Source organism: Podarcis vaucheri, assembly GCF_965113315.1.
Source record: "Podarcis vaucheri genome assembly, chromosome: 1".
Taxonomy (NCBI): Eukaryota; Metazoa; Chordata; class Lepidosauria; order Squamata; family Lacertidae; genus Podarcis; species Podarcis vaucheri.
In genome coordinates this window covers 77,663,037-77,690,682 of record NC_138759.1, presented here as the reverse complement: position 1 = coordinate 77,690,682, position 27,646 = coordinate 77,663,037, and the positions used below count along the sequence as shown (strand labels likewise).

At 44.5% G+C, this 27,646-nt stretch overlaps 1 protein-coding gene across 15 annotated transcripts in view; it reads left to right on the top strand.

The window, feature by feature from the left end:
* Positions 1-27,646, top strand: part of BRSK2 (BR serine/threonine kinase 2) — a 400,801-nt gene that overhangs the window by 332,446 nt on the left and 40,709 nt on the right. For 8 of the 15 annotated variants that reach the window (XM_082193170.1, XM_082193163.1, XM_082193173.1 and 5 more), the window contains exons 13-16: positions 8,502-8,567; positions 16,710-16,733; positions 23,629-23,689; positions 26,184-26,796. In XM_082193170.1, the coding sequence (XP_082049296.1) occupies positions 8,502-8,567; positions 16,710-16,733; positions 23,629-23,689; positions 26,184-26,796 (764 nt within the window). The remainder of the gene's footprint in view (positions 1-8,501; positions 8,568-16,709; positions 16,734-23,628; positions 23,690-26,183; positions 26,797-27,646) is intronic. The other 7 variants (XM_082193164.1, XM_082193169.1, XM_082193166.1 and 4 more) reach the window with 4 other exon arrangements.

Here is a 27,646-nt window from a genome sequence, read left to right as displayed (position 1 = left end):
CCAAGACTAACCAAATTTGATTGCTGGGGGTACATAGCTGTGCACTGTACAGTTTTTGGTCTGAGATATGCAGCAACAGGATGCCTGAAAAGTAAGTAGTGAAATGGTAATTTGGTAAATGTATTCTGATGTAGTGGTTGAGGCTAATTTGATCAGAGCTGACAGGCTAAGAAGCAAGTGTAAGCATTGTGAGGCTAAACTGCTACAATACTGAGCTATCACCATTGATTACATAGTCTCCCTTGTCTCAACTCTAAAAGTCCATTTTGGGTGCTAAGAATTTTGCTTACCTAACAATGAAGCTCTTCAGGAACAGAATAATGGAGACAGCTTGTGATAATATCAGAAACTCACCTGCAGACAGTTACCATGCTGTTTTGCATTCCAGTTGTTTACATCAGGCACTTGTCTGGGTAGAATTTGCTAGGGCTAGCCAACTGAGAAAGAAAACCCATATTAGGAAGAATGTCATTTCCTGATTCTAAGATCTTGCCTTAATCCTGATACATCAAAGTAGCTTGCACAATTCCTGCTATCTCTCACCTTGGGGTGGCAGTTGCATAGCAGATTCTCAGGAAAGTGCAAATATTACACAGCTTTGTCTCTCACCAAATGAGAGTGTGTTCTTTTATTTATTTGAATGTTGGCAGGGGATGGGGAGTATGAACACTGCTTTAGTAGAAACTGATAAAGTGACAGAAGTCCAGAGAATTTTTTCTGAAGTGATGCTTTTATACAAAAGGTTGTGCCACACAGCAAAGGATGTGTCCATATTTTTGTGAGTCAGAATGCATGCCAAACACAACATCTGCGCTTTTGCTCATATAGTTGATTGCTAGGCCATAGCTGCTAAAGGAAGGTACCAATGTGTGATTGTGAACAGGGAAATGGAACAGACATAGAATGAATTATTATTTTTTGACTGTACTTTGGTAAATCAAATGAGCCACTTCATCTTCAGATTGCAAAGGCATACAGCATAGACTACTGGCAGTGTACTCATTCAGAACATGGACTGTTCATAAACAACAAAGGTGTTTGGAGATGGTGACTATTTGCCAGGAAGACTGTCAGTACCATCAGTAATAAAACCCAAGTACATCCAACAAAGAGGCAAACTTTGTAAGGCTTTCAGCATAGTATTATGCTCCAAGTAGCATTTGAAAGGTAATTTTTGTTAGAGTTCCATCTGCCCTTAAGAACAACATTCTCAAGGTGTATGTTCACTATAGACATAAGTCGTCCAGCACTAATTCCCTTTCCTAAGACAGTTTGGAAATTGTGGTTCTAACAGGATTTATAGCAGATAATTCTCAGCACCCTTACATAGAAACCTTTGATGTGTCAATACACTGCAGGTGGTGGTACAAAACCCAAGGTTTGTGGCACAAAACCACACAAAAGCTTGGCATAGGTTTTGGGGGGAAATAAGAGTTGGGGTTCATAGTTAATGCAGCTGAAAGGACAAATATTAATGGGCTTTGGAAAGAACCTCTATCCTTTCTTTGACATATTTGTGAAGAATATTTAATATCATGCGAAACCTGCCAAGGGGTGGTGTCAGGGAACTGACATCGGAGGAAAGGGAAGTGGTAGGGCTCCCAGAGACTGGGAGAGAGTCAACAGCCAAAGCAGGGACCAGTAGGGGGAGCGCGGGGTCTCTGGAGGAGGATCTCAGTAATGCTGAGAGAGACGCAGCAGCCCAGGCAGGAAGCAGAAGGGGAGAGAAAGGGGTGAGAGACACTTCGAGCGAAAATAGCGGGGAGGTGTCAGAAGCAACTGCAGGGAGACCTATGCTTCGCCGGAAGCTGTCACGTCGTGAGTCCAGGAGACGCGTTTCCGTTAAGGAACTTCTTTGCTGGAAGCGCTTCCGCAGACAGCCACTGTCGGACTCTACAAGTGACTAGAGCAGACATGTCTGAGGAGCTCTGTCACACACAGAGGTTTGTGGGGTCGCACAAACTCTGAAGGGGCACTATTTTAAGCACAAGCAGCTAATCATCCCCTGACAGCAGTCCGACAGTCTCTGTACGCTGCCTGTGCAGGAGAAGGCATCATGAGCGACCCAGCAGGAGCCGGAGCCGCAGGGGGTGGAGCTGGTCCAAGCTTGGAAGACAGATACCGAGCATTGGAGGTCCAACTTGCGCTGCAGACGGCGAGGCTCGAGGAGAGGAGGGCTCAAGATGCAGACAAGAAGGGGAGAACCACTCAGTTCCCCAGAAAGGTACCAGGATTAGTGCAGAAGTTTGGGGGGGACCCCAAGGATTACCATGCCTTTAGGACTGAAATGCAATATGCCCTGAATGTGCAGTTTGATGAGTTCCCTGATGAGGAATCCCGAGTTGCTTTCGTAATTGGGCATCTTGAGAAGGGGGCGCGAGATTGGGTTCGACCCCTGATGGCAACGCACAACGATATCCTGAAGGACACTATGAAATTCTTTCGTGCAATGGATATCATGTTCTCCAGCGATATTGAGGAGGGGGTAGTGCGCAGACAGCTAATGGCTTGCAAGCAGGGAAGCAGATCTGTCCGTGAGTACTGGACTGAATTTACCATGCTGATTCACAGATTGGGGTGGGATTTATCGGCAGCACCCATTCAGATGCTATTTGAAGAAGGTCTTTCTTCAGCTGTGAAAGACGAGCTGGCCAGGAGCCCCAGGGCGGTGTCTATGGATCAGCTGACCAAATCTGCGCTGACCATTGGAGCGCGCCAGGAGGCAAGAGCCTTGGAGAGGCGGGAAGGGAGAGGGGAACGTTGGAAGGAGTTACGCATTCCAGACATTCCTGAGCCAGCTTTCCCGCCGGCAGAGCCGATGGAAATCGGAACAGCCCGCGCGCGCGCAGTTTCAAAGCCCAGTGAGGGGGCGAAGAAGGAGGGAAAGGGACCCCGGAAATGCTATCTCTGCCAACAGCCAGGCCACTTTGCCAGAGTCTGCCCCCAGAGGAAGGAATGGCAAGGGATGGTGGGAACTGTTGAGGGGGAAGAGCAGGGAGAAACGGAGCAGGTAAAAGCCAACGCCTGGTTGCCAGCAGGGCACTGCAGCCAGGCCAAAGAGCAGTGAAAGTGCCCCTTTCCCAAGTGCCAGTGCCAGAAGCTCCTCGACCTGCTCTAGTGATTGAAGTGTCGCTAGAGTTGCAAAATGGACACCCCCTAAAAATAAAGGCGCTGTTGGACTCAGGCAGCTCCTGCAATTTCATGAGCAAGGAGTTTGCGGCTGAACACCAGATACAGACTATCCCCTTAAGCAACCCCCTGCAGGTGACCACGATCGATGGCAGAGAACTGTTGGGAGGAGGCGTCAGCTTGCAGACCATCCCAATGATAATGAGGGTGGCAAGGCACACAGAACTGATAGCGTTTAATGTGGCCACCTTGGGAGGCGCTCCCATTATTTTGGGAATGAGCTGGCTAGCCCTACATGATCCGCTGGTGGGCTGGCATCAAAGAGTGGTTTCCTTCGGTTCCGCACATTGCTTAGAACACTGCAGGGGGGAAAAGGGGTCAGCAGGGGCCCAAGCCACCCTAGCAGGGACGGAAGTGATGGAGAAGGGGAAGGTGCCATCACAGTATGCTGATCTCAGCGACGTGTTCAGCGAGAAGGAAGCTGACCAACTACCCCCGCATAGGCCCTTTGATTGCCAGATCAATTTACTCCCTGGAGCACAGCTTCCTGTAGGCAGGTTGTATGCCATGTCAGACAGGGAGATGCAGGAGTTGCGAGCGTTCATTGACAAGAACCTGAAGAGAGGCTTCATCAGAGAGTCCAAGGCAGCGGGGGGTAGCCCAGTGTTTTTTGTGGATAAAAAGAACACGGACAAGCCGAGACTGGTATGTGACTTTCGGGCCCTAAATGCAGTGACAGAGCCGGTGGCTTTTCCTATGCCCAGGATTGATGATATTTTGACCAGGGTGCGAAAAGGAAAGATTTTTACAAAGCTGGACCTAAGGGGGGCGTACAACCTGATACGTATAAGGAAAGGGGATGAATGGAAGACCACCATGTTCACCCCTTTGGGGGCATTTGAATATCTCGTTATGCCTTTTGGATTACAAGCAGGCTCCGCGTGTTTTCAAGCCTTTATGAACCATGTACTGGGGCCTTTGCTCTACAAGAATTGCGTGGCCTTCTTAGATGACGTGTTGGTGTATTCGGAGAATGAGGAGCAACATGTGAGAGACGTCAGAGAAGTGTTGAGCAGGCTGCAAGCCAACAGACTGTGGGTGAAACTGGAGAAGTGTCAGTTTCATACCAAGGAGGTGGAATTCCTGGGGTACCGCTTGTCAGACAAGGGGTTGGCCATGGACCCCGGCAAGGTTCAAGCGGTGCTGGAATGGAAAACCCCCAAGACTAAGAAGGATGTGCAGAGGTTCCTAGGGTTTGGAAACTTTTATCGTAAGTTCATCCGAAACTTCGCTCACCTGACGGCGCCCATCACGGACTGTCTCAGCAGCAAAAAGAAGTTTGTTTGGACGGGGGAGGCGGAGCGAGCGTTTGAGGAACTGAAAAAGGCCTTCGCCTCTGACGAACAACTTCTACATGTGGATTTACAAAAAAAGCTGAGGGTCGAAACAGACGCTTCTGACAGAGCCATAGGGGCGGTGCTTCTTCTGCAGCCGGGGAAGGAGGGGTCCGAGTGGCGACCGTGTGCCTTCTTTTCGCGAAAGCTGAACAAATCTGAGAGAAACTACACGGTGTATGACCGGGAACTTCTTGCGATTTATGAGGCCTTCCGGAGATGGAGGCACCTACTAATTGGTGCACAACAGAAGGTGCAAGTACGCATGGACCATAAGAATCTAGAGTATTGGAGAACTGCGCGAGTGCTCAACCAACGGCAGTTGAGATGGGCCCAGGAGTTCTCCAAATTTAACTTTGAGATTTGTTACGTACCAGGCCAGGAGAACGTTAGGGCGGACGCTCTATCACGCAAACCTGAATATTTGGAGGGAGAGGGTGCACCCGAAGAGACCCATGTCATTCCCGAGGATCGCTGGGTGTGTGGGGCGGCACTGGTGGGGCTAAGGGAACTGATAGAGGGAACGGTGCAGGATGAATATGCCCAGGACAAACTCAGGGGTCTCAGGAGGGAGGGAGACAAACCCGGGGGTTTTGAGGAGAGAAACGGGGCGTTGTACTACAAGGGAGCGTTATACGTACCTGAAGGAGAATTGAGGGAAAAGGTACTCAAGCAACTGCACGATAGCCCCACAGCAGGGCATTTTGGGCAACACAAAACCATGTGGCTGGTTACCAGGGAATTCTGGTGGCCCAAGGTCAGGGAAGATGTGCGGGAGTATGTGAGAGGGTGTGACCGATGTCAACGAGCCAAGGGGGAGAGGCGGGCACCGGCAGGTTTATTAGAACCACTACCCACGCCGGAAAGACCATGGGAGGCAGTGGCAATAGATTTTATGACTGATCTGCCCAGGTCCAAAGGGAAGACAGCCATTATGGTTGTGGTAGACCTGTTAACCAAGATGGCCCACTTTATAGCCTGCTCACATGCGGTCACAGCAGAAGAAACCGCTAAATTGTTTGTGGAAAATGTGTTTAGATTGCATGGTGCCCCCTTGAGGGTGGTTTCGGACCGAGGGAAACAATTTACTTCCAGGTTCTGGAGGAAGCTCATGAGCTTATTGCATGTAGAGGTGAATTTTTCCACTGCCCGCCATCCAGAAACCAACGGGCAGGCGGAAAGAGCTAATGGTGTCCTCCAGCAATATTTGAGGTGTTATGTGAATGACAGAGAGAATGATTGGGTGGAGAAGCTGGCGTTGGCAGAATTTGCCTATAACAATGCGGAGAACGTGTCCACGGGAATGAGCCCTTTTTTGGCCAATCACGGGTGTCATCCCCGAGCCTTCCCAGGGGGGGAGGGGGAGAACTGGAGCGTTCCAGCCGCAGAACAGTTCGTTGAAGAAATGGAAGCGATCCATCGCCAGCTCCAACTTAATTTAAACAGGGCGAAGGAGGAATATAAGAGGCAGGCAGACAAAACCAGAAGGGAAGGAGAAAGCATTAGGGTGGGGGACCAGGTGTGGTTGTCCACCCAAGGGTTACCATTTAAAGGAGGTTGTAAGAAGTTAAGACCCAAAAGGCTGGGACCATTTGAAGTCACGCAACAGGTCAACCCAGTGGCTTTCAGACTCCGGTTACCTAACCACATGAAGTTGCACCCAGTGTTCCACAGATCATTGCTGTCACCGTATATAGGGGACAGAGAGGGGAGGGTCAATAGGGGACCAGCTATGGAGGAAAAAGAACACAGCTACCATGTAGCGGAGATTCTCGATTCCAGGTGGAGGGGAGAGCAAGTAGAGTATTTGGTAATGTGGGAAGGGGAGCCGGAGTCGGAAAACACCTGGGTCAGGGCAGAGGATGTAGATGACGAGGTTTTGATTGAAACTTTTCATCAGAGATTCCCTCGGAAACCCCAGCCAGTGGCGAGGTTCCGGAGGGAATACTTCACCACCACCGACGAAGAAGAAGAGTTGGAGGGGTTCGCTGATTCCGAGGTGGAGGAGGATTCAGCGAGTCGGAACGAAGACCGATGGAGGGAAATGTTCGAGACGTCGGAAGATGAAGAGGATTCTTTTAGGGGTTTCAGCTCCTCACCGCCCAGAGGAGAGAGTAGGGGCGGGGGAGAGGGGGGCCCTGGAGGGGAGGTGGATGTCAGGGAACTGACATCGGAGGAAAGGGAAGTGGTAGGGCTCCCAGAGACTGGGAGAGAGTCAACAGCCAAAGCAGGGACCAGTAGGGGGAGCGCGGGGTCTCTGGAGGAGGATCTCAGTAATGCTGAGAGAGACGCAGCAGCCCAGGCAGGAAGCAGAAGGGGAGAGAAAGGGGTGAGAGACACTTCGAGCGAAAATAGCGGGGAGGTGTCAGAAGCAACTGCAGGGAGACCTATGCTTCGCCGGAAGCTGTCACGTCGTGAGTCCAGGAGACGCGTTTCCGTTAAGGAACTTCTTTGCTGGAAGCGCTTCCGCAGACAGCCACTGTCGGACTCTACAAGTGACTAGAGCAGACATGTCTGAGGAGCTCTGTCACACACAGAGGTTTGTGGGGTCGCACAAACTCTGAAGGGGCACTATTTTAAGCACAAGCAGCTAATCATCCCCTGACAGGTGGGATGAGGGAGCTACGTACCAGCATAACTCTACCTTCAGTTGCTTTCTGTCTGTCTGTGCTTGGAATGTTTTGTTGCCATGCATTGTCTTCCTGGCTGCCTGAGACTCAAAAGTGCACAGGTATCTGTTGTGCTGGTTTGACTGGCCTATTGTAATCCTGCTAGTTGCCAACCCTAATGTACTGTGAGGAAAAAGTGTTACTTAGCTTCTTCAGTGCTTTACATTTTTTTTCCAGTGTATCTGACTCTTTATATATTCCTTGCCTCTTCCCTCCCTGTTCACTATTACTGAGGGAAAAGATAAAATGCAATGTTGAATATCCCAAAACCTACTTGGTTTTCAATACTTCTCTACTGAAAATCCTGCTTCCTCCATTTGCTGTCTTGGTTACTGTAAACATCATTTCCTTTTATTCTTTCTATTCTGGGGACTTTAGTACATCGTTCTTCATCATATTTAAACTCAGCCTTTCATCTCCCCCAAGATACACCAATGCCATAGCAGCTGCCACGTTCATGGTGCATTTTCCTGCAATGGGTTCTTTTTCTCTCTCTCCAAAGATGGGTGCCATAGGCTTTTAGGTTTCTCTTAAAGCAAACAGAATGAAGTACAGGGAGCAGATTAAGAACTGGAAGGGGAGCTGAGAGAGTTGGTTCCATCAACAAACTGGTGTCCTTTTTCTTGTGGGTACTTTACACTGATTATCTGGAATGACAACTTTCATTTGGGTCTGGTATACTCCAGATCAACTGTCCATAGGCTAGACCTGTCTTTTAGGCCTTTGTTTGCAGCTGAGGCCATGGGGGGAGGGGGAGGGGGGACTTGTGGGAACAAGGTATGTATAGCAGAGGCCATTTTGAACCACTTAACTGAATCTGCATTCTTCAGACCATGTTTAATACTGATGGCCTCAGCTGAATTCTGACATGTCTCACAAATCTCTGTGAGGAATATGATTCTACTTTGGGTCAGCATTTCCTCATCGGCTAACTTGGGTTTGGGGAAGGCATGTGCAAGAAGTTTTAGAGACATGGTTTGTATAAAATGAATCTTGCCTCATGCCACCATGACCAACTTGAGAGTTGCGGTTTGAGCCTGCATCATCAAATTCAGTATCAAAATCTCCCCACTTGCTTCATTGGTGTAGTATAAGCCAAGTCTAAGTTGAGTACACCCATAAATTTGGTACCTTTCCAGGGCAAGACACCCAATTGGTAAAAGAACACAGTTCTGATCCCTGTTCCAAAGCATTTCTTCAAAATGGGTGGGGTAACTTTGGGTGGGTGGGTCTCAGGGACTGCGTCAGGCAAATCTCATATGAATGTCCACATTAGTAACTCTGTTTTCTCACTTTGTTCCTGCCATAGTAAAACAATGTTCAGTAAAAGCCTGGATATCTGTGACGCCAATCCCAAATTCAACAAAGAAGAAAGGTATAAACACCAACAATCTGTTCCTCTCCTTTACCTCACTGCTATTCCTTAAAGATGCAGTACTTACCTTCTCCACTGGGGGAAAATTTGCTTGCACTTGAGAGAAAGAGACCCAGTTTTGGGTGGACCAATAGCTAGTTTTCTTCCACATCAGCACACTATTCCAGCCTCCCCCAGCCTGGCACCTTCCAGATGCTGGACTATCCCTGACTACTGACCGTGCTGACAAGGGATGATGGGAGTTGTAGTCCAATAATATCTGGAGGGCACTGGGTTGGGGTTGCACTAGTGTGTTCTGTGACCATGAGTCAGTAACTAATTTACAGGAGAGCTACAGTGAGGAAGGAGCAGGTGGTGACAAGCCAGGGTTCCTCCATCTCCCAAAGTCCCTGGGATGAAGCCACCTCTTCCTCCATATACCTTTCTTGCCTCTGTGCTGGCAAATGGAGGAAGGCACTGGTACTCCTGGGGAAGCCAAAATTAGTATTGGTAAACCATTTAACCAGCAGTAGAAGGGCCCCCAATCCTTAAGCAAACTACATAAAATATGTTAGCTACTCTCATATTATTATTATTATTATTATTATTATTATTATTATTAGGCTGACTTTCCTTGCCCTCCTCAGCCATGACAGTTCAGCTGCCAAAAGGTGCTGCGCTCTGCCATAAGAGACAGGAGCAAGACTGTTAATGGGAAAGTGGGCTTAATAATTGTGCAGACGGAGTATCCAAAGGTGCAGCTTTTCTCATCTCTGCATGACAAAATGCACCAGCCAAAACTCTGTGTTGGTGTTGTTTTGGTGCAGCTGTTGAAGGCATTGTTGCTACTTTTGAGTTGTTTCATTTTTAAAACCTTTAACAGTGATAAAAATGAGGCATAAAAGTAATAACACTGTGTGATATTTCCTGTCTTGTTAACAGTGACAAAGGCAGCACCCAAGTTCATTCACTTGAAAAATGGAATCTACTCTTTTCTAATCATCTGGAGAATTATTCATTGCTCTAGAACATTAACTAGGTTTTGAACCATTTAAGTCCTTTCCTTTTGAACATAGACAGCAGGTAGTGTCCAAATCCCACTGAGATAGATGAGAGTTTTCTAGTTGTGGATTGTAGCCCTAGTTTATCACCTAGAAACCTTTTGCAACTACACTCATATAATCTGTAAGGATGCATGACATATACTTAAGCATTTGGAGTCTCACTGTAGTTACACATGGGCAAAGAAAAATATTCTGCATGTACTCAAAGGCACATTGGTCTACACTCAACCTGCAAACTGGGGGAAAGAAGTCCTAGTCACTGCATTATGAATAACACTTGAGTATTCAAACTGCTCCATATACATTGTATTTTAATCATTACAGTTGCTCTATTAGGTAACTCACTATATCCATTTTTGTAGTTTGGGAGCTAAGAGCAGAAGAGAGTTATTATTTATATATACAATTATATCCCACCTTTCCTCATATGTGGTTCTTCCCTATTTAATCCTCATAATCCCCTATGAGGTAAATTAGACTGAGAGACTGGCTTCCCAGTTTAGTGAAAATTTGAACCCAGGGCTTCCAGGTTCTAGTCCAACACTCTACCCACCCCACCCCCACTGGCTCTGATCTGACTAGTGAGCACATTGCAGGGGCAAGATTTGAACTGGTTGCTTCCTAGTGTTATCCACACTTTTGTTTATCCACTGTTGTCCCTCTGCTTTTCCCCTGGGGAAAACCATTCTTTAGCGCTGAATAAGAGCAAGCAGCTATTGGGCTTTCCGCAGATTGTTGTTTGTTCTGATTTAGAGCTAAAGATCGGGTTTTTCCTGGGAAAGAAGCAGAGCGGGGGGGACGGGACTGCTTGGACCTGTGCTTTCTAAGCATGGGGCAAGTGGAATTATGGATGAGCCCTCAGTCGTTTAGCCACTGCACTGCACTTGAGCTGGTATTCATAATATTGAAAATGGGCTCTTGGACTGAGCTTTTGCGAACCTTGGCTCAAATTAAGCCTAGAAACTGCTTTTGTAGGCCAAGAAAGTCCACTAAATAAACTTTTTAAAGGACCTGCAGGTTTCTCATTTAGAAGCTGCAGATAGAGGGAACTCTGCCTGTCAGCAGATGGATGGTCTGATTCTGGCGCAGCATACAAGGCACTCATTTTTATGAGGGCCTGCAGGAAGAGAGCATTGCAGCCAAGCTGCCAGGAACTCATAAAAAGTTCACAAGCTGGGGAAAAATAATGAGCTGCTGTCTTGTGCAGTGCTCGTCAGGGAGTCCCCAAGCTCTGTTGCAGGAGCCAGAGCCTTGATACAAATCTCAGCCTGGAGTGACGGTTGTGGGATGGGGTTCTGAAAACCTAACCACATCTTGTTATCCCTGTCAAAGTTCTTGCCAGACAGATCAGGGCGATAGCCCAGCCTTGGCCATTTCCCCCTTCCTTATCACTACAGTGGCTTTTGATGCATTTCCCTTAAGAAAAAAAAAGGGTTTACTAGATCTTCCCACCATCATTCAACCCACCTTAACCTTTTTTCTCCTGTAGTTACACAAGTCTCAGCCAACTTACCATTTCCCCAGAATGGGTCCCTGCACCAATGTTTTTTTCTTTTATTTTGAAAAACAGACAAGTCTCACTTTGCTACAGCAGCCTCTCTTAGTTTTGAACTGGTTCTGTAACAGGGGAAATGTAATGCTGGCCTATTTTATATGTTGAGCATTGTTGAGACAGTGTTTGTGAAGCACATGGAATGCTTAGGAGGTGGAGACCTCTATAAATGCATCAATATTTTATTAGTGACAGGAGTAACATTTCCAGTTCTGGTCCTTCCTGGAAGAACTGACAAAAGTAGGCTCCATTTCACATCTTGAAGTCAATACAAATGGACTTTTACAGTGGGTATGCATGAGCTGAACAATTTTTGGGAATGGCTCGATTCATAAACAGATCACAACTCACCACAAGTCTCAACTATTTCTTAGAAAAGTTTGTTGAAGTAGGACATGCAGCATCACAATTTGAAGATAAACCATTTGTAAGACTAAACGACTAAACAACAACAAGAATAGTTTAGCAAATACAAATCCACAGAAAAGATCAGCCATGCTCCATAACCTTTTGTATGAGACGAATATATGGCCATTGTACTCCCATCTATAGAAATAATTATGATTTGAAAGCCATTGCAGAAATCAGTTACAAACAGCACAATCTTAACACTGACCCAAAGTGGCAGTTTTCTGATCTACGAAAGGATGAAGAAAATGGAGGGGAGGGGCATGTGTGATCCACAAAGGGGAAAGGGGGATTTCTAAAATTTTATGGGTTAGGTCTTTTTTATGTATACTGAGGAAAAGGTTATGGGAAGATGAGAAAATATAGGTCCAAGTGCAGGAGCAGAAAAGAAGTGCAACAAAGAAAACCCCATCAAAATATTTCCTTGTTGGGATAACAAATCACACATTTGAAATGGTGCCTGGTCAATGTCTTAATATTTCTCTCACTCTTGGTTTATTTTAAAAGGAATACTGCATCTTTAAGGATCCTGCCCCTCTAGATGCACACAGTTGTCTTGGTAGCTGAGGCCACTGTTTCTTTCCCTCCCTCTCTCCCTCCATTTTCTCTCTCTCTCTCAATCTCTTTCTCTCTTTTCTAGTCTTTCTAGCTTTCTGTGTCTCTCATCTGTTGCCCTGTCCCTCAGTGCTTCTTCTACATCTGGGTTGCTGCAGCTCCGTAGTTCACATGCTTCAGTACTGTAGGAAATGCACATGTCTGCGCTGCTGGGTTTATTGTGTTCTGGGATTATTATTTTTGTTTAAATAACCTCATTTCCCTACTTTCTTTCCCCATTGTCAATGTGATGTCCATACTCATCGTTAAAATCCTAAGTGCCTTTCCTTTTCTGGGAAAACTAAAGATTAATAGCATTTATGTGTCCACATTGATATAAAAACACACACACAAATTCTGCTTACTTTCTCAGCATTTGTGTATGTGTTATGTGCAGTCACTTGCACATTGATTTACATGCACATCCAGATAACCAGATAATGTACTTGGGAACATCAATTGTAAAAATATCTACACTGCTAAATCTGGCAAGAAAATGTGGCCTTTTATATATGAAAATGTGGGTTTATTAGTTTAATATATTCCTTCTCTACATCAGTAATATTCACCAGAACTTCACAAAGATGGAATGTATACAAGGACTATAAGGGATACACAAAGAATAATGTGTATGGGTGTAAATAAGTTAGAAATATGTGTCTGATGGACCTTCTAGTAACACCTCAAATCTGATTGAAAGGACATCTATCCAAATGGCAATATCATTTATGAAATGGAGGAGAGTTGAGTGTTTTATTTATTTTACATTTTTGGCAAAATCCCTAAGTGGTTTACAAAAATTAGGACATCAAAATACAGCAAATTGCAATGAATGCATTGTTAATAAGACAATCATTTAAACAGCAAATCTGAACAGGATAACGCTCTCAAGCATCCAAATACGCCTGAGTAGACAACTGAGATTGAGCTTCTTCTATCTCTCTTGTGGGGGACAGAGGGTTAGTGCTATAACTGAAGAGGCCTGTTTCCAAATGGTTTCCAGCTGGCAATCCACTGGCCATCCTACAGTGAACAGGGCCTGGTTATTGTAAAGGATGATTTGGCCTATAACAGGGGAGGTGGTCATCTAGGTATACTGGTCCCAAGTTGTTTAGGGCTTTACATGTTAATAATAAAACTTTGAATTTGGCTCGATAGTAGATAGCCACCTGGTGCAGATCTTCAAGCACTGGTGTACATACCTAGACACTCAGTACTCCAGCCACAATATTCTGCGCAAGCTGCAGCTTCCAAACCAAGTTTAAGAGCAGCACCCCAAACAGCATGTTACACAATGGACCACTATCGCTGCCAAGGAATGGGTATATCTGTCACACCAACCAAAGTTAGTAGTGAACACTATGTGCCGCATTAGTCACTTTGGTCTCTATTGACAAAGATTGATCTAGGATACTATGTACCTACTCCGGTGGAGGAAATGCAAACACATCCAGAACAAGCAGACGTCTAATTTCTTGACCATGAGAAAGACCTATCTACTGTATAGGGTTTCTGTCTTCCCAGGAGTCATTCTCAGTTTATTCCATTACTGTGGCCAGACACTGGTTCAGGAAATTCACATCCTTGCCTGACCCAGGTGTTACAGTGAAACAGAGCTCTGTGTCATCTGCATATTGGTGACCATTTGCTTCAAATCTCCTAATGGCTGCTCCCAGTGGCTGCATATACCATAGTTGTTAAATAGTATTGGGGAAATTGGATGGGATTCATCTAAGGAACTCTGTCGGTGGAAGCTCTGCACAAGGACTTCTGCTTGTGCAGAAGTGATTTCCCCTGCACTCTCCCCAAATTGTTGGAGGGAGGGAGAACCACCAGAACAGCCCATAGGAATTGGAGAGGGGGGGTTATATTATTAGTATTATTAGTATTATTAGTATTATTAGTATTATCCATCAGATTACTTTGGAGGCTTCCAGCACATACAAAAACATAATTAAACATTTAAACCAAGGCACAGTCCTCCAATGCTACTCACTGGAACTATTTCTGCAGGTAGTGTCCACCATAATAAAGTGCTTCCTCCTACCAGCCCATGGAGATGATCCAGGAGAATACTGTGGTCAGCAGTATCAAAAGCTACTGAGAGATCCAACAAGATAAACTGGGTTGCACTCCCTCTGTTTCTCTGCTGGAAGTCATCCATCAGAGTGATCAGGGCCAATTCTGTCTTAAAACCACGTCTGAATTCAGATTGAAATAGGTGCAGATAATCAGTTTCCTCCAAGAGTGCACCTGTAGGTGAGCAACCACCACCTTCTCAAGCACACTGCCCCCAAAAGGAGTATTAGTAAACAGGTGGTAGTTGGAATAAACCTCTGGATCCCAGTACAGGTTTTTCAGAAGTGGTCACACGGTGAAATGCAGTTTCACAAAGTGATGCATTTACCAATCCCTGGATCCACCTGGTTAACTCTGCATGACTAGCTTTGATCAGGCATGATGAGCAAGGGTCAAGAGAGTAAATAGTAAGTAAATAGGCAAGCATCTTGTCCACATCCCCAGGCCTCAAAAAAACTGAGGCTGATCCCATAAAATAAGACAAGACAGTTCACTGGATGCTTTATCAGACTCTATTTCAGAAGCAGAAGACGGGATCAGCTTGAGGGAGAGCAATTTCACCTTCTCTGTGTCTTCTAAGCTGCTGTTTCTAGCTTATGGCCCAATAGTGCATGTTAGGATAGGGCAGTAAATTTCCACTGCCAGAACAGAAGAGGCCGGCTGTGGAGATGAGTCTCCTAAAGCAGAAAGAGGAAGTAGTTTGAATATCCTGTGGCAATCAACATGTTATCATACAATTAGGTAGAACTGTGGAGTTGGAAGGGACATTACTTAATTGTTGCCTAAGACATAGTATTTCTTTACAGCTTCCATGTTGCACAGTCTCAATGCTGAGCAAACTTGTGAAATATACAGTACTTCAGAAACATGAGGAAAGGCCATTCTTTGGTGTATCTAGTGTTTTGCACTCAAGTCCTTTAAAGTTTCCCATAGGAAATTAGCATGTTGTTTGAGATTGGCTTAACCAACAGGCTCTTTTGTTTCTATGACAGCCTCCTAGAGAAAGTTAGATGACTTGGTTGGTGAGGCAAGTAACCAACCAACGATGCACAGTACCTGGTTTAAAAGTTTAAGATTAAGATTAAGACTTAAATGAAAGCTTTTTAAAATCATCCCTACAGAAGTTGGGAAGAGGGAGACAAAATTGGGATATTGGGGGGGGGGAATGAATAATAATCATGCAAGTTTATTCCACAATACATCTACAGATTTCTGCTTGCCCATCACAAGTGTGATGTGACTTGAGCAACATTAAAATGAAAACCAGGGTAGAAATGTAACTTAGCAGTGTTATAATTTGTAGTAGGACAGAGAAACAGTTAACATCTCTTTAATACAGTGGTGCCCCGCAAGACGAATGCCTCGCAAGACGAAAAACTCACTAGACGAAAGGGTTTTCCGTTTTTGCGTTGCTTCGCTGGACGAATTTCCCTATGGGCTTGCTTCACAAGACGAAAACGTCTTGCGCTTCTTTTTTAAAGCCGCTTGAAGAGGCGCAGTTGCGACGGACCGTGCTTCGCAAGACGAAAAGCATCGCAAGACGAAAAGACTCATGGAACGAATTCTTTTCGTCTTGCGAGGCACCACTGTAGCTTGTGCTTAAGGCTGCATTTATTTTATATTGTGCAATTATTTCCCACTGTTTTTAGGCAGAGAACCCCTGGTTTTAATTTTAATTTAATAAAAATAGATTTTTATCTATTTTGGAAAAAGTTGAAGGTCCTTTCAGCCAGAATTAAAGTAGAGTTGCAACTTTGAACACAACCTGCTCAGGATTTCTACATGAGTCTCACTCAGATGAATGGCAGCCATGAAAGGCAATACATATATGTTTTTATACATTTCAGCAGACCAGTAGAAACTCCCAGTGAGTTACATCCTTCACTTGTAGCTTTGTTCACCCGAGCCTCATACCCACTCAGAAATATTGGTCTTAATTATCAGTGCATTTAACACTACATATAAAGTATAGATATACACAGTGGAAAAGGAGATTCCTAGCTGGACATCACTGGGCAGGAGAATGTTACCTGAGCAAAATGGAGGAAGATCCACATCCTTTTCAGTATGGCCCACTGTGCACAATCTGATTATTTGCCATAAATAAGAACAACCGAAAATCAGATCTGGACTGCTAACTCCACAGACTGGCTTAATGAGGGTGGGCAAGCAATGTTTTATTTTTCACGTTTACACTTGATGTGTCTGCCCCCATAATCCCAGATGCAAACTACTTCTATGATTTTGAGCTATATGGAAATATTTGTTTAGGAAATGAAAACCTCCCCCTTCCCATGCGTAATTCCCCACTGGTGCTTCCATCAGCAGCAGATGCCTGTGGCAATAATTATGACCATGTAGTTCTCCGAACAGTATTTCACTCTGCTTTTCGTACTCTTTTCTCCACCTGCTTCCACGTCCCTTTCTTCCTCTCTCCTTCTCCTCTATTTATTCCCCACTGCCAAGGATGACAAGTGCTGACGCATTGGGGTAAGCTCCAGTTTTGGATTATACCTGTTGTGGGACCTGTTGTTTTCTTCTGGGTAGAGAAGTTTCTTTTAATGATCACAGTATAAATATTATTTATCATGAAACTGTGTTACAGGGGGGGAAACGAACAGGAGGGGAAAAATTATACAACAATGTTTGTGTGTGTGTTAGTGAGGGGGAGAAAGCGCTTGCTCTGACTTCACATGCATCTTAGAGGCCTAGTACATAGTGAGGGCAAATCTCAATATGACATCTTGGCAACTGTGATCAGATTTCCTATAATTTTTTTTCTTTTACATTTGTTTTTGAAAAGGTAAATATTAAAACCAGCTTGGGGAAGGGAGCTGAACTGAATCAAGGTCACTGTGGTGGGGAAGAGCAGTTAAACTTTTTTCTTCCTATCATCTTCCCAGCTAAAATCCTTCCAGCTGCTATTCGTCCGGGGGGTGGGGGGGACACTTACAAATACTATATTGGAACCTATATTCCCCCCTCAAAGAACATATAGCATCTTTGGAGGGGGCAACGTAGACCAGGATAATAGTGCAGGAGGGAAGAGTTATCCCCCCCCCGGCTGCTTTTACATTTTATTTTATTTTTAAATGTCTTGCTTGGCCCACTAACAAAACTACCTCATCCTTACACTGAGGGCATAGCCTAAAATGTAACGTATGCCGTGTAGGATGGGGTGGGTGGGTGGGTGTATGGGGGTGGGTGTGACAGATGGTATTTGTAATCCAGTAGCATCTGGAGGACCACGGGTCCCCCCGAAACCTGTTGTCAAGCCACAAAATTTTATGGGGGAGCCTCCCTGTGGTATGAATTCATATTTATATGACTTTGGATGGCTTTGTGCATAATGTCTAATGAAGAAAAGCCCCCTGGCAGTTGAACTGCAAAGCAAGACCTTTATAGCCATGGTCACAGTGCTGGGCCATCCTGCTTTCTGTGCTCTATCAACGGAGACTCAAGGGGAGCCAGCAGGGAGTGGAGCCAACTGCCTCCATCTCTTGCTGCTATGTCCAGGGCTCACACTTACATAACAAGCAGCTGGGCAGAAAAGTCCGCATCAGGCCAACCACAATGGTAACAGTTCCTTCTCATCTCCATTAGGCTATATTGAACTTACACACAGGGTTGTTTTTTTCCAAGTGCCGCCATCCTTTGTGGTTGGGTAAAAGGTACTGCAGCCTCAGAATGGCCTACATGGTTGTTGTAAGCTGCCCTGTGCACCGTATTGGGAAGAAGGGAGGGATATAAAATTATTTAATCAACAAACTGGCCCCAGTTCTTGTGCAGCTCCTTATTGTCTTCATGGTGTGGGATGTGCTTAAATGATGGCTGATACAGGTGAAATGTGAAACTTGATAGTCAGAAGGAGCTGCTGCAGTTTCAGAGCAGGTGTTTGGTCTGCTCAGTTGGCTTCAGGATTCCATGGCGGTGAATTTTCTGTCACCTATTTAGTCAAAGTGACAGCAAAACCAATATGTCTCTGTGGATGCATTGTCTAATCATCCTGACTCTGCTTCCAATATATAAGCACCTTCTGAAGAAAAGGAGCGCTGTACCAAATGACAAAAGCCCCACTGGCATGAATATCGTATGTGTGTATGTATGCGTGTGCACATGCAAAATTTTAGAACGTGAAACATCCCTAAAGAGGGTCCTGTAGTGAAATATATAGAGTCCCATTCTCTTATCTGAGTCACTCTCTCACCAGCCTCTACTTAAACAAACACTAGAAGGCATGAATGTTGACACCCTTCTCTCCTCCTGCTGAAAACTACTAGCATTTTACATTTTTCCACAACTTGGAACATGACTACTGATCCCCTGTGATGAAACTGAGCAGGCAACTTTCAGAATTTTAAAAGAGCCCAGAGGTGCTGTTAAAAATGTACATGAAAGGGCCCCCAGTCTGAATGGAACCTCCTGACTCTGTAGAATTCTCAAACCCTATCTTCATGCTACATCCACAAGTATAACCTACTCACATTCCTGAGTAGAATTTCTGCAATCTGCTGTGGCATGGCCTTTCTGCATCTAACAAATGCAAGAACAACAAAAAGTAGCAGCATAAATTTGTCAGGTGCTATTTTTTCTGGCATGGAGATACAAAATAGGCAATGCTTTTCCTGTTGAATTTCTATTTATTAAGCTGTGTCAAAGGCACAAGAGCCCTGCCTGGGGGCGAAAGACACCAGACACACCTCTCTTTCTCTCTCATATCCGTCCTTTTATTATTATTATTATTACTGTTGAATTAGTACTCATGCTTCTGACATGTTGTGTTGCTTTCCTGGGGAACAGCAGATTATAGAAGCAGAAAGATCCCAACCATCCACTTTCTTAAGCAAAATAAACCCTGAAGGTCATATTTGCCCAGTTTGCTATTTTTGTTTTATTTTTGTGGGGGGGGGAGGAACTTACAGGTTTTTGTTTGTTTGTTTTGAATCCTGAGAAATAATCACTTCGGGGCAGTTAGATCATTTAAAGCATTTTTTTAAAAAATCAATCACATCAGAAGAGATTTGGTTGCCCAGTTAACAAAACAAACTGCCTATCATAAGGGGAACTGTGAGACACAGGAATGTGGCAGGCTGATGAAGAGGTGTTGACATTTCCATTCCACCTTAAGGAGCAGACGTGTGGAACTGTTGCGTGTCACATGTCTGTTTACATACCAGGATTCATGGTCTTTCTACAGCCTTTCCCTTTACAGGTGTGAAAAATGTTTCCAGTTTCTAAAATAGTTTTACTTTGAAGCAGGATAAGGATCAAACATGTTTCAGATATTCTGGTATAATTTCTAACAGACATACATTCAGAGTTGTTGTTGCTGCTGTTATTGTTATTGCTGTTGTTTAGGGCCTGAAATTTAATAAAAGATCGTGTAGAGAGCCAGTGTGGTGTAGTGGTTAAGAACGGTAGTCACGTAATCTGGGAAACCGGGTTCGTGTCTCCGCTCCTCCACATGCAGCTGCTGGGTGACCTTGGGCCAGTCACACTTCCTGAAGTCTCTCAGCCCCACTCACCTCACAGAGTGTTTGTTGTGGGGGAGGAAGGGAAAGGAGAATGTTAGCCGCTTTGAGACTCCTGAAGGGGAGTGAAAGGCGGGATATCAAATCCAAACTCTTCTCTTCTTCTTCTTCTAGTCCCTGTCCACAGATTTCAATCATATAGACATAATATAAAAGAAAAAAGAGATGGGAAGGAAAGAAGAAAGCAGCTGATCTTTCATTGGCCAATGTATGGGGTCAGGCTGATCTCTTCCCTGCCTGTACGGTCTTCCTGGGAGGCAAGGATTGCCTTGACTATTGGAAGAGGGCAGAGAGTGGCTCTTTTCGATTCTGCAGCCCCGAGTTCCTGGCAGTGGGAGCAGGCTGTTCATTCATGGGAGGGGGGCATGGGAGGGGGAAGGACAAACTTCTTGCAGCTGCTCCTTCTTTGGCTTACAGATGGAGCCAGGATTGCCTCATCATTGCCTTGATGACCTTCTAGCATTTCTCAGCAATACTGCTCTTACAAACTCATGGTAATAAAATGTTCACAACACACTGTGTCACTCGTTAGGGGTGGAGAGGAGTGTCTAAAATATGTTCAACCCTCAAAAGAAGATACCTGCTCAAAGTATGACCAACCGTTAGAAATTTACCAGACCAGAATAATGAGAGACAAGACTCACCTTAATTCCTCCAGAGATTATGTGAAGATTATATGCAAATGGATGTTTCCTGTTAAATAATTGTCTTTCAGATCCATAGATTAAAAAAACCCTTTCAGCAAAGTAAGGTGTCACAATTCCTTATTTTTGTCCTCCCAGTGTGACTACTCGGGTTACTCATACTGGTGATAATGTCTATGGAGCTCCCCCAAAAGGAGAATCCATATTGCTACCCAGTGCACGATCTCTGTCTTTGCTTGAGTCTGAATTCTCAGTGCTCTGGGCCAGTTTCATGAGAAGGAGCTGACCCCTGGTTTCTTTGCTGATGGCTGACGGGTGAAGAACAGCACCAAAGAACCTTCCTTCAGAAATTTTAAATAATGTGGCTGGGGTGCTCTGTTTTCTTAACCTGCAAAGGTGATACTGACAGGAGTGTAAGACCTACAAAACCCCACTTCTTATTTTCATTTCCTTGAAGGCATTGAGCTACAAGGATGCTTCTAGGTTCAGTTTGGAGGTTATTCTTTATAAACAAGCTTTGACGTATTTAAGTGTAACATTTTCATTATAGCTGCAAGCTTTAAAACTAGATTAATAAAACTGTAGTTTATTCACTAAAGGCCTACAGCCAATTTCCTGGCTGATAAATAGCATAGCATATAACTCTCCCCTCACTATGTATCTCTATCTCTCTCTGCCCTATGTGCCTTTGTTTCATTCTTTCTCATGCTGATCCGCACTATCTCCCACATTGGTGGAGTGAGGCATGCAGGCCTCAGGGTCTTTCAACAAATAAGCAGCCTTGAGAAGAAGGGTTTCAAAGAGAGGGGACATCTACAGCACTCCCTCTGGAACCCAAGGGAGGATCATTCTTGGCCAGTCTTCTAAAAGTGCCCCCTAAGCTGTGCGTGATCCTTGTTCTCATGATAATTCAGGAAGGCATCCCTGCTGCCATGGCAATGAGGAAAAGACAGCTAGTGGGCTGACATTTGCTGCCTCCCGTCATAGGTGTCAGAGGGCTGAACCATATCTCTCAGATTATCAGCTTTTGGATTTGTTTGTTTTTAAAAAACCAAATCCTTCTCTAGCTGTTGTAGAACCTGAGACAGGAAGCAAAATGTGTCGGCACCAATTCTGCCCGTTTACAAAGCAAGCCAGCTCCTGCTTTATAGGGTTGTTCATTAACAAATAAAGTCATGGTTCATTTAGGACAGCAGAGCTAGCCAATTAGACAAAAGGAAGGCTAGGATGACACACCTACTGGTTGTAGGAGCAACTTCCTGATTCACTTTTATCTGGACAGTAGTGTGTCTACCCCGCCAAAAGGTAGCATCTTTCTAACTAGGGACTTATTTCATACCCTAAAATGTAACCCACGCATACCCAGGGCTGTACACATTTTTTAATAACCCTGCCAGTACAGATAAAGTCCATCCATATTAAACCTGTATTGCAGGTGGGAGGAAGGGACTGGCAGAGAGGACATGGCTTAGCTCAGTGTTGTTATAACAGGGGGAAAGGGGGCGTTGGGGTGACAAGTAACAACTGTTCAGTGCAGTTAACTAGTCTCCTGGCATGTTATCTTTTTTAGGGAGATGCAAGGGAGCTGTGAAATTGATTGTAGCAACAAAAGGCAAGAATGGAGAGTTTCAGCAGTTAATTAAAGGCCAGGGAAAGAACAAGGTTTCAGTCAAGGGTGAGAAGATGTCATCTGGACCCCAGGTGTACCTTTTGATGGCTAGCAAATCTGCCCATTGAGATGCAACAGCGGGGTAGAGGCTAGGACTACTCAGCTTGGTAGACCCAGTGCCCCTGTTTCTCAGTCACCAGATTTATGAGAAATGGTAGACCTGCTATCTGATGTTAGTTATATATGTATGTATGGGCAACTTGCAACTTGCACACATTTAACTTGCACAATTTCAGTCTTATGTGCTTGCCAGCCAGCAGCTTAAATCATACACATTAAGCACACACAGGGTGGAGAGCTTAAAAGCTCTTTCCGAGCCAGGTTTTCCTGTTGATGAGCTATACAGATGTACATTATATACATCCATTATATATCTCTTACCTTATAACTTGCATGTCATAGATCTAGTTGTATGAGCGGAATCAAAATGTTCTCTTTGAGAAATCTATACATTCGTTAATTTGATTTACTGAAAGCAGTCTCCCCACCGTAAGGTTGCAATATAGTGACATACAGATTAGGACCAAGTGATATATTGCATATTATCTTGTTGACTGGGTTTGCTTCCATTGTTGTATCATCCTTTTTAAAGACCATGGTTCCAGCAGAGATGAGGAAGGTCAAGTCAAAGATTTCAAGAAATGCCAACATAAGCTGGCAATTTCTTTAACATTTTTCACATATGGGGCTGTTGAACATGCTTTTGATTTGTGCTATGGATCAATGGTGCTGATGTGGAAATGAAAGAGGAGGAAAATTTGAATGTGCATTATTTATAGCCAATGTAGGTTTCTCTCAGACATTAGACGTAACCGGAGACGTGAAAATATCTTTGGTAATGTGTGTTAGCATTGATAACTGGGATTGACAAGGAGCTCCTTTGCTTCTGTATTCGGCCATGTGAATTCCATGCTGTTTCTGAGCCACTTATCTATGCATAATCATTTTGATGAATGGTGATAGCGAGGGGCTGAGGCCTTTGGAAGTAGTATTGTGCCTGTAAACATATGGGCCAATGATTTCATATGAAATACCTTGCTAGTCAGTGGGGAAAAAATATTTCCTAAATGGAAGGTTAAGAAAGATCCATCTGATTTCAAAATGATGGTGTTCTCAACCAGCAGGAGAATAGGTGATTTATATACTTGTTGGTCTGCCATGGTAAAAACGGCTGCAGCAGTGCAGTCTATTTCTTTCCTTGCCAGACATTTCTCTTTTTACCTGATCTTTACAATGGAGATCAAAGCTCCTTCAGAGTGAGATCATGGGGGATAGGATGGGGATCTTATAAGGGAGGTATTTCCAGATGCACACAGAAAAAAATATTATTGTAAAATGTAAGACTGATGAACAAAGGGATGGGCATCTTCATGTACATCTGCCCTTTGAAAACAAATGTCAGCTATATATGCAGTTTCTTGTTAGAAATGTGAGCCACAACTTAATGCAGAGGTTTAATATGGTGGTGGCTGGCACAGCAGGGTGGTGTGTCTTTTGACAGGGGTTTCTCAGGGCCTTGTCTTCCTGTTGTGTTTACTCAGGTCTCGCTCAATCAGTGGAGCTTCCTCTGGCCTGTCGACCAGCCCACTCAGCAGTCCAAGGGTAAGTGGGATTATTTGGGGTCATGGTTTATAACTGCTCTCTCATGTGAGCTCAGTGACATCTAATATCTCTTTCCCCATTTTGAAGGGTGGTTTTGTTAGCTAGGGATGTGGGGCAGCTATAAAGCACAGCTTGCTGTTTGTGAATGTTGGGATAGGGTCCTTCTGCAGGGCTGCCTGTGCTTCTGGCATTGTTGCTACCTAAAGTATCATTGTGGCCTAACATGATGCCAACGTATATAACCCTGTTAAGAGAGTTTATCACACGATGAAGGAAACATCTGCTGCTTATTGCAAGCCCATGGTGAGGCACTGAACCATAACAGCTAGAGCTACTTTGGGACTGAATAGCACAGCAGAAGAAAGCTGGAAAAACAATGAACTCTAGTCTGAACAAGAATCATACAGAGTTGGATTAGGATGTTCCAGTAAGGAAGCTGAAAGTCGCTTGGATCTGAAGGGCAGAAAGAGAATCATTCCGAAGAAGTAAGAAATTGTGCAATATTAGAGAGTCTGCTTGAACAGGCCCTTTTTTGTTAGTCCTTGGCAAGTCAAAGCTTGATTGGTTCTTTTTTTAAAAAAAAAAACAGGCAGTAGCTTGTCTAAATATATGTTTTAACTCACAGGTGGCTAAAATAATGTTGGCTCAAAGGTAGTGCTGAAAGTCAGGTACTTCTCTAAGGGGTGCATGCCAATAATGGGTGTGGCCAGTACATATTTCTACATGCACACACCACAGACATACATTCCACACATGCACACTCACCACCATACAAAAAACAAACAAACAGCATCTATCCTCACTACACCTACAGGCATGCACACGTTCCCCCACCCTCTGTTACACAAAGAGTTACGCAGACATGCGCGCACACACACACACACACACACACACACATGATGCAGGCAGGGAACCAGTTCATTTACACTTCTGCTGTTCTCAGTCAATTCAGCTTCTGTTCTTACATACAGTTATATGCCATTATCACAGTTTTATGCAGTTTTCACTTCTTATATAAATTAATTGCCCAAACTGCAGGGCAATACATTGTTACATATTTGTGATTCTTCTAATGGGCTTGAACTCATTCACAAATGAAGAGTAACTACAATTTAATTGTTACTTTTTTCCTAATCCATGCTCTATGAAAGGAATATGTTCTGCTTTTTTAAAAAAAACACTTTTATTCTAACAGTATTCTTTTTTTGCGTTTTGTTCCCTGAGTGTATTGAATTCCTATTTTTTCTTGGACTGTTCTTGAATCTAACACTTGCTAGTTAAGTTTTGTTGTTGTTTTACAAAACAACATAATCCCCTTTTCTGACTTCATTTATGGCTGATTATGAATTGTGTGTTTTGGGGGGTTGTTTTACTGCATAAAACACAATGATCAGCCACAGAATGGAATTCTGGTACTGTGTCATAAAAACTGAGGAATGTTTCTTTCTTTTGTTTTTTAAAACTATAAGACTGTCTGATGGCAGGAGGACTTAGATGTAAAAGGGGCACTTAGAAAGCAAACCTTCTTTGGTGACCCTTGGGGTATTTTACTTAAACCCTAAAGTGGCCGTAGTTCCACGGTCTCTTAAAATTTGAAGCCCAAACTGGCCCATGGTTCCACGAGCTGCTAAGATTTCATATAGTAAAGCCTGCCAGAGAAAACTGGGTCCCTCTGGGTGGAAGGTCAGGAAAGGAATGGTGATGAAATGATAGAGGCTTTCCCCCTCCTCAGCCTCACTCACAAACTCTCTCCATGTTATTGAAACTTGTGGTGCTTTGACTGAGGAGAGTCGATGTGTGTAGTAATCTGTGTGTTTCTATCATTACCTGCTGCACACATGTTATTTTGATCTGCATTTCCTTGCTGTTTTTGATTGTGGTAGACGTTTTGAGCTGGGAGAGAGGGCACACTCAGCCTTACATGCTTACATGTCAGGTTCCCCTGTGGCTTGAATGATGCTTTCTTCCCCTTCCCCACCTCCCTTCAGCCCTGTTCTTCTCTCTCTCTCTATCTGTGAGACAGTCAGAACAGCTCAGGGGTACGGCCTTTTCTCTCTCGCTCTCTCTCGCTCTCTCTCTCTTGCTGCTTCCCCTCCCTCGCCCACCCTTTTAGTTTCTTATTTTCTTTTCCTTCATGTTAGTTTTTGCTCTGTGGTTTTTTTATTTGCTGACACATGGTTGGTTAATATGATGAAGCTTGTGACAAAACTGTTGTTTTCACTACCGCCACTGCTGCTGTTGTTGACTATGCTGTGTTCCCAGCTAACTGCATGTCTTTTTGTTTTTTGTTTGTGTTTGTTTTTTGTTTCTTTGCAATTCCCTAACCCCCCACCTCCTTCACCCTCACCTCCATAACTCTGATCTCCTTGTGATGTGGCTCACAACCGCAACTCAAATGGGCTTTGTTTCTCTATTCACCCACTTTGTGCGTATGTGCGTGTGCGTTTTGCTTTTCTTGAAATGCATGGGTACTTTCTCTGTGTGTATCTTGTAGCCTATCAGAAAATTTTTCATCCCCCCTCAGACTCCTGACCTCCCTTTCACCCCCCGCCCCCAAGTCTCCCTGGACTCCGATGCTTGTAGGAATGCTTCCAGGCCCGGACATGTTTTCCAGCCAAAGCCAGCACTTCAACCCAATCCAAAGACACAGACTTTGCCATCCAAGAACAGATTGGCTGAAAAACCACTCCAGTCTACCAAATCCAATCCCCTGCCCTCTAGCAATGCTACAGTCCCTCCTTCCCCAAATTCTCCTGCACAGAACACTCAGGGCCGTCCACCTGCTCCTGGGTTTAGCCCACAGCTGGCTGTTCCTACCGTGCAAACCAACCCTATGTCTCCTGTTAGATTGCTCCCTTCTAGTACTGACCCAAGCACCAAATCTATCCCCATCATACAGGTCACCCCTCACCCCTCTCCAAGGGGCAGTCCCCTCCCTACCCCCAAGGGGACACCTGTCCATACGCCAAAGGAGAGCCCAGCAGGCACACCCAACCCTACGCCACCATCCAGCCCCAGCATTGGAGGAATGCCCTGGAGAACACGGCTCAACTCGATCAAGAACAGCTTCCTGGGATCTCCACGCTTCCATCGCAGGAAATTGCAAGGTACATCTGACCTCAAAATGCGGCAGTGTTAGGTTAGCAGGTAGAAGTACATATCGGTGTAAAGAGTGGTTGGTTAGTAGATAGCAAAGACAGAGAGTATAGAAGGAAATTTGAAAGTTGCTGTTTCACTGCTGTTAACCAAACAATGAACACGTTGCAATTCTTCCAGTGTGTGTCAATTACCATATGAACTTCATTCCCCCTTTTTCCCCTGACCCTGAGCTTGGAAAACCAATTTTAAATTTTCTCAGCAGGAAAACCTAGTTAGGCTTCTGCAAGTCATAATACTGTTTGTGATGCTTGATGGAAGATGGAGCCCACTGAGAAGCAAGAGCTAAGTGTAATGCAGAGGTTTGTCAGGGCTACAACTCCCATCATATAGTGTTGTCACTAATTATTTACAAAGGTGCACAAGCTGCAAAGCACCCTTGACTTAAGGGAGTACACCTATGGAATTTTATTATATAATTTTTTACAGAGGACCTCTTCTCACATGGCTCATCATTAGGAAAGATGTCTTTATTCATACATCTCCCCCCACCAAAAAAAAGCTCAACAACTTTTGCTTCCTAAAAAAGCTCAGCTCAACAACCTTGGCTTCTCAAAAAAAGCTCAACAACTCTGGTCCATCCTTCAGTGACAATGGGTAGATCACTGCCAGTTTTTTTTATATACTGTGAGTAGATCGCAGTCTCTTGGAAGTTGGACATCCCTGGACTACCCGAACAAGGCAAAAGTACCAGTTTTTATACTAAGATTACAAGTGTTGTTATACTATCCAATCTCTCCATCCTGTGCCTTCTGCTCATGACTTTGATACTTGCACTATGCTTCTAGCCTGCTGATTTTC